The sequence below is a fragment of the Molossus molossus genome, unplaced genomic scaffold (assembly GCF_014108415.1).
Source record: "Molossus molossus isolate mMolMol1 unplaced genomic scaffold, mMolMol1.p scaffold_m16_p_19, whole genome shotgun sequence".
In the NCBI taxonomy this organism is placed as follows: Eukaryota; Metazoa; Chordata; class Mammalia; order Chiroptera; family Molossidae; genus Molossus; species Molossus molossus.
The window spans coordinates 48821914-48829158 of NW_023425354.1; the positions used below are offsets into that span (position 1 = coordinate 48821914).

Genomic DNA, 7245 nt, shown 5'->3' on the forward strand with positions numbered 1-7245 from the left:
TCCAAGATTCTTCCATGTTGTTCTGTGTTAGCTGTTAGAACTGTTTATTATTATTAGAAACTCTTAGAGACTCCAGGAAAAACTAAAACCAATCCAGGGAATGACACAATCCTGCTGATCATGTAAAGACACAGCAAAAACTCAGAGACTTGGAAGTGGGGCCTCACCCAACCATGCCAACCACGACAGCACCGTGATCTCAGACTACCAGTGTGTGGATTCCTGATTCCAACCATTCCTGAGGTGCAGCTATACACACAACCTTAGGATTCATGATTAACTCACCTTTTGCTTAAATTAACTTAGGTTCTGCACCACCATTTGCAGCAACTGATATGCAAGGATGTCTGCCAAAAACCTCTCCATTTGCTAGCAAAAGAGCACAAAAATAACTAAAATGATAATTTAACAATAGTAACTACCACTTTCTGGAAATTGTTATGAACCAATGAGTGCGTTCTGTTCATTATCTAATTCAAACAAAGTCTGAGACAAGTATTATTGTCCCTGTGTTACAGATGAGTGGACTGAGGCATAAAGAAGCTCTATGACTCCGATTTCTGCCTCTGTGTAGGGAGGAGTGGACTCAGATTTGTCATCTCACAAAGAGAAGGGTCCAGGATTTTTGAAAGCGACACATTTTGTGCAGCAAATGTAATTTCATTGACTGCTGGAAATTTACATGAGTGATCCCTAATCCCCCCGGGAAGCCAAATACATGTGATTATTTCACAGCTAAGGAAATGGAGAAATCTGGTAATTAGCTCAAGGTCACACACAACTTTTCTTATGTCATCTCTGGAGGAGGGTAAGATCATGAGACTTCTGTCTACACACAACACATGCACGCACTCAGTAGCCACATCACCCACTGTGCCTACTTCTCTGAGTTCTGTTTAGCTCCAGGACCAGACTTGCCAGCTGCCTTCTCTTAAAACTTTCTCCTTCACCCAGCTGGTGTGGCTCAGTGGTTGAGCGTTGAAACATGCACCAAGAGGTCGCCGGTTCGATTCCCGATCAGGGCACATGCCCACGTTGTGAGCCCAATCCCCAGTGGGGCGCATGCAGGAGGCGGCCAATCGACATTCTCTCTCATCAGTGTTTCTCTCTCTCTCTCTCCGTTTCTCTCTCTCTCTCCCTTTCTCTCTCTCTCTCCCTTTCTAAAACCAATAAAGAGCCCTGGCCGGTTTGGCTCAGCGGTTAGAGCGTCGGCCTGCGGCCCGGAGAGACCCGGGTTCAGTTCCCGCTAAGGGCACGTACCTCGGTTGCAGTTTGTCCCCGGCCCTGGTTGGTCGTGCGGGTGGCAGCCACTCAATGTGTCCCTTCACGTTGATGTTTCTGTCTCTCTCTCCCTTCCTCTCTCTCTCCCTCCCACTCTATCTGTACAAAAAATGGAAAAATATCCTCGGGTGAGGATAAAAAAAAAAAAAAAAAAACAATAAAGAAAAAACATAGACTGGTGTCACTTAAAAAAAAAAATGAAGAAGAAGAAGCTCTATGACTCATCCAGGTTCAAAAGGCTATTAAGAGGAAAGCCCATGTCCTGCCAGTGTGGCTCAGTGGATTGAGCATTGTCCCATAGACTGAGAGGTTCGGGTTGTGGGCTCGGTCCCCAGTAGGGGGTATGCAGGAGGCAGCCAACCCATGTTTTGCTCTCACATTGATGTTTCTATCTCTCTTTTCCTTTCTTTTTCTCTAAAAAAATCAATGAAAACATTTTTTAAAAATTAAAAAAAAGGAGGAAAGTCCATTATTCTCCCATTCTGAGGCCGAGGAAAAAGGTACAAAGAAAGAAGGGGGAAGGGAATGGCAGCTGTTGACTGAAAGTGAGTAGCGGTGGGAGAGAGGTGAAGGGGTTGGGGGAAGTAGTGAGGTTGATTACACCTCTGGAAGACATTTCCAAATGTTTCCTGGGGACAGACTTCTCCCTTCTCCTGCTCCATCAGTGAGCATTTGGGGTTGGTGTTAGAACAGACGAAATGGGAAGAGAAAGGAGACCCTCAGAAACCATTGCTCTTAGGTGAAGGGAGGCATCAGAGCCACAGGTCTGACCTGAGACCTGAGGAGCAGGGTTTCAAGACAGAGTTGGAGGTGAGACCATGGGCCCCTCCCCCATTTAACTGACCCCCCAGGAATATTCCATGGCAGTTAGGGGCCCTGTCCTGCTAGATGGGTTGTTCTTTCCCAGCTCCCAGGCCTTATGGTAGCAACTGCTCCGCTTGATGAAAATATTTAGAAGATGAGGGACAACCGAGCCTAGGAAGGGAAAAGGGGAGATGGGGTTGAGGATAGAAGGGGAGACAGGAGATACTCAAGATGGAGACAAGGGACATTAGGAGTGAGTTCCCTGGGTCAGGGAGAGACAGAGATGAACATCAGAAGCTTGAAAAGGAAGGGAAGTGTTGGAAGGAGAGATGGGGTACTGGTAAAGCTGGGACAAGAAGGGGGTCGCCAGATTATGTCTCTCCCAACCGCAGAAACCGGCAGTTGCCCAAGATGTATCGCCACCGGAACTCTGTGTTGCCCCTGCAATGGAAAATTACACACAGTTCTCGCTGGAAGACGCAGTTGCTGGCCTCAGAGCTCAGTCTGATTGCCTTCATCCTGCTGCTGGTCATGGTCTTCTCTAAGAAATGGCTGTACATCTCTGCGTGCCGCTTCTACCAGCAGTGGCCTACACACCTTAGAAATAAAATCTACACATCAGCCCATATCATGTCCATGGGGCTCCTGCAGATCTGCACATCCAAGAACTGTCTCATCTCAGAGAATGGGAAAGGTGAGACCCTCCACCCCCAAACTGCACTCCAGGCCTCCAGCCTGCCTTGGTTTCTCCATTTACATCCCAGGATTCTTCTCCCCTCCTTCTGGTCATCCTCACTGTTTGGCCCACAAAATTACTCCATTAGCACTGAGACTGCCAAGGATCCTTTTTTTCTCCCCCAGCCTGGCCAAATTGATTTGCCTGACCCAATGGAAAGTGTCACTGCTTTTGATAAGGCTTGCTGTCAAGTCTGTACATATAAAAATGTTGTGAGGGGCCTGGACTCTCAGTGTATGTGAATCACTCATTAAGCACATAATTCACCATTATCCTGGAAGAAGAGCCCCATCAAGGTAGGATTTCCTTTCTCTAGGCTTTCGCATATCCAGAGTTTTGGGAGGAGTCCCCAGAATGCTTTCCCTAGGCCCTAGTCCCAGCCACTGTTCTTCCCTTTGGCTTCAGGCTTTGCTTTTCTGGGTCAGCTCTGGTGTCCACATCTGGTCTCCCTGTCCTTTCCTTCCTGGCTTCTTGCAGCTGCTTCAGTCCCCATTCGTGTTCATCTCACATTGTGCTGTCCTCTTACTTTCCAGATGTGGGCCTCCTTTCTCAGATCTTGTGGAAAACCAGAACCTTTGACCTCCCCATTTCCATCTCTTCATTCTCGTTAACATTAAAAAAAAAAAAAGTTACATAGCTATTATTTTCTTCCATTATGAAAGTAATATCGCCTTAACACATTTGGGGAAACAAAAGTTATTTATTACATGCTTATTTTATTTGCTTAACTGAATCTTTAATCAACCCTGATGAGACAATTATCCTTATTTTACAGATGAAAAAATTGAGACTCAGATTAAGTACCTTGCTCAAGGTCATAAAACTGTTAGGTTGAGCCACATGAAATGGCCAATATTTGATTGGTTTTCACCTACAAAAAAGAGACAATTCATATGGATAAACCTAATAATGTTATGTTTACAATTATAACTCAGGTGTGTCTGGCCCCAAAACTCACATAAGCACCTAATTTGCTCTGTAGTGCTACTCAGACAGGCACTAGGAGCAGTGTGCTGAACACTCAATTTTTTCCTGGTTTAAAAAAGAAAATTGAACAAGTTTTAAATGACTGTTACCTACATGTATTTATTCTTTATTTAAAAAATGTTATATCTTTTAAATTTTTTCTATTATTTTAAAATTTACCTTTATGAGATATAATCATTTTCTTATTATAAGTAACTACAGTATTCAATGTAACACATTTATTACCTCTTACTTGACTATTTTATTTTCCTGTTCTTGGCTAATTTATTTCTAACTTTATACTTGAGGAAAATAGAAGTATCAAGATTTGTTAATCATACAGTTTTTTCTGTATTTAGTATTAATTCTTTGGTATAGATTTCCCAAAGTGGGTTTACTGGATCAAATAATATAAATATTTTAAGGCTCTTAATAACATTTTCCATGTTGCTTTCAAAAAGTATGATAGCAATTTATACTTCCACTAATAATGTATGAGAAGGCCTGTTTCCTTGTACCTTTGCCAGCAATGACTATTAACTTTAAAAAAAAAGAAATATATATATATATATATTTAAATTTAAATGTATATATACTTAGCCCTGGCCGGTGAGGCTTAGTTGGTTGGGCATTGTCCTGTACACCAGGATGTTGCTGGTTTGATGCCCAGGTTTCAGGCTCGATCCCCAGTTGGAGGTGTGTAGGAGGCAGCCTATCAATGTCGTGCTTTCACATTGATGTTTCTCTCTCTCCCTTCCGCTCTTTTGAAAAATCAATAAACTATTCTTCTAAAAAAAAGTATATATATTTAAATTTAAATGTATAATTTTTAATTCAAAACATTGTACAGTTATTAGGGAAAATGCAGAAAATTTAAAAAATAAAATAAAAATCACCTAAAATTTCCCTACACAGATCTAATTACAAGTGACAGTATAATGGGCTTATTTCCAGTCTTTTGTGTGTACATATACATAACATAAATACAAATAAACAGATACATTTTAACATTTTATTCTTTTATTGAATTTATTGGGGTGACATTGATTAATAAAACTGTATAGGTTTTTAGGTGTACAATTCTTTTTTTTCTTTAATAAGTATATATTATTTTTTAAAATTATAATCATTCTACATGCCCTGTGTTGCAAACTCCACTTTTCAGTTGTGAGCATTTGCTTATATCATCAAATAACTACTATAACATCACCTATGTTTAAAATTTATTTGATTAGGTAATATATAAACAGAGAGAAAATTTTAAAAAAATACAGAAGATTACATAGTGACATAAGTCTCCCACCTCTGGCTTTCAGGCTCCCTCCCATTTCTCCTTTCTTCCTAGAGATACTCTATTCAGAGATAGTAATCTGTCCATCATATTTAATGACATATAATAATCCAACGTGTGGGTACACTATAATTTATTTAACAAATCTCTTGATGGATATATAAATATCTCTGCAAAGAAGATCTCTCTATATATATTTTGGTGTGATCTTGGATTATTTCCTTAATGTAAATTCTGAAAAGGAGCATTGCTAGGTCAAAGGGCCTTAACAATTTAGGGTGTTTTGTTTTTGTTTTTGCTTTGTTTTGTGCCATATCACTTACCAGAAATGCTGCCCACCAGCAGTGTGTGAGAGCACGTCTTTTTTCCTAAATCCTTTCTTACATTAGATATCATCACTCTTGTTTTGATCTTTGCTAATTTAATAGATTTTTTAAAATCACATTTAATTTGAATTTCTTTGTATTGAGCTTCATATGTTTGTTGGACTTTCATATTTCTTCTTTTGAGAATTGCAGTTCAAGTTCTCTGCTTATTTTTTCTATTGAGGTATTTGTTGTTATATAGTTAGGATTATCAAACAATCTCCATAAAAAAAAACAATGCCCGTTTAATAAGTGAAAGTGATATTTTATTGTTATCTCAAATGTGCATTTCTTTGGTTATTAATGGGCCTGAACATTTTCTTATATTTGCTCATTTGATTATATTTTGTCTTTCGTGAATCCTTAGTTTATCCTGTTTTCTCCTTTTCCTCAGACAATTTTAAGATGTGGATAAATCACCCGCTCTTTGGGGTGGCCAAGATAACCTTCAGCCTGGCCCTGGTGCTGGGCTTCATCTTCACCATTTGGTCGCACCTGCCATACATTCCTGGTCTTCAGAGATTGTCCTTGTTTGGCTGGATTGGGATTATCATGAGCTTCTGTGAAGGTGCCCCTTAGCTCTGGAAAAGATCCTTAGTTTCTCCTAACTCCATCTTCCTAGGCACTTCTCCCTCTTCCTTTCTTTGGCAGTGGGGTAGGGATTTTGTGGGTGGTGGTAGAACAGAACTGGAAGTTATTGAGTTAAAATTGATTTCCATCAGTTCCTGGCCACTAGAGAGGTGGAGGTGAGGGGCTGATTCCTAGGAACCTCTGGGGCCATGTACCCTGTGTGCACTGATGGGAGTTGTGGTTTGAAGCTGTAGCTCAGCAAATGAGAAAGAGTCCCTATGGGATACTTGGGTGGGGATGACCTCTCTGCTTCCTCTCTTCTAGTTGCCTTAGTTTTCTCCACCCTCATATTGTTTCCTATTAATGTCTGGATCTTCGAGTTGAAGAGGAATTTATCAGTTCCCATCGGGTGGAGCTATTTCATTGGTTGGATGGTGTTTATCCTATATGTCATCTGTGGTGAGTGGCCTGGAGGGCCCTGGGAAGGAGGGGACATGGGTGGGTCAGGGCAGAGAAAATGTGGAGAGGGGGCTGACAGTCCACGGGGATAGGTTCTTAGGGACTTCCTTTTAGCCTCACCATGCTTGCCACTTTCCTTCCACTCTCTGACTTTCCTCTCCCCATCCCCTTGTCTTTTCCCAGCATTCCTCTGCTACTTCAGCAATAAAAATTTCTGCAGTCTGATGCTGAACTGTTCCTCTGACACCATGTCCTGCAGCAGCAGTATGAGGTCAGGTTCTCTGAGTGAACCAGTAGGCTCAGACATCTCTGTCAAATAGGAAGACGTCCTGGATTCTGAATAAGAGAAGGAATATCTGTAACCTTTTCTGAACTCCTGGCATCAAGTTCTGTGCTTTCATCTGAATCGCCCTCCTCATTCTTCCCCACAACCCTTAAGTGGTTTGGCCCTCCTCAGTGCAAATGATTAGAAAGGGAGGATGTTAGGCCAGCTTTGCACTCCTCTTCCTTGGTCCTACAGTTTGGGTAATGTGGAATAAATCGTCTGTCTCTTATTTATCATGTCTGGCAGTTGTTGAGACAAGACAACTTGAAGAAGGAGAGGAAGGGAGAAAGAACAAGTTCATTTTCGTTCTTTCTACCTAGGAGCCCTTTGGCAGCCTTTGCTCCCCAAATCTGCCCAACCTCTCCCACAGCACACTTGTACACAGGCAAATACCTCTCAAGAGCTAAGCCTCTTCAAACTTTGTTACCCCCACCTCAACATTTATTAG

General features: G+C 41.5%; 1 protein-coding gene across 1 annotated transcript; it reads left to right on the plus strand.

Moving 5' to 3' along the window:
• Positions 1 to 2496: 2496 nt before the first annotated feature.
• ODF4 (outer dense fiber of sperm tails 4) lies at positions 2497 to 6792 on the plus strand. Its single transcript, XM_036269709.1, has 3 exons — positions 2497 to 2779; positions 6338 to 6472; positions 6656 to 6792. Exons 1-3 carry the CDS (start codon positions 2497 to 2499, stop codon positions 6790 to 6792), a joined length of 555 nt encoding a protein of 184 aa, XP_036125602.1.
• Positions 6793 to 7245: the final 453 nt, after the last annotated feature.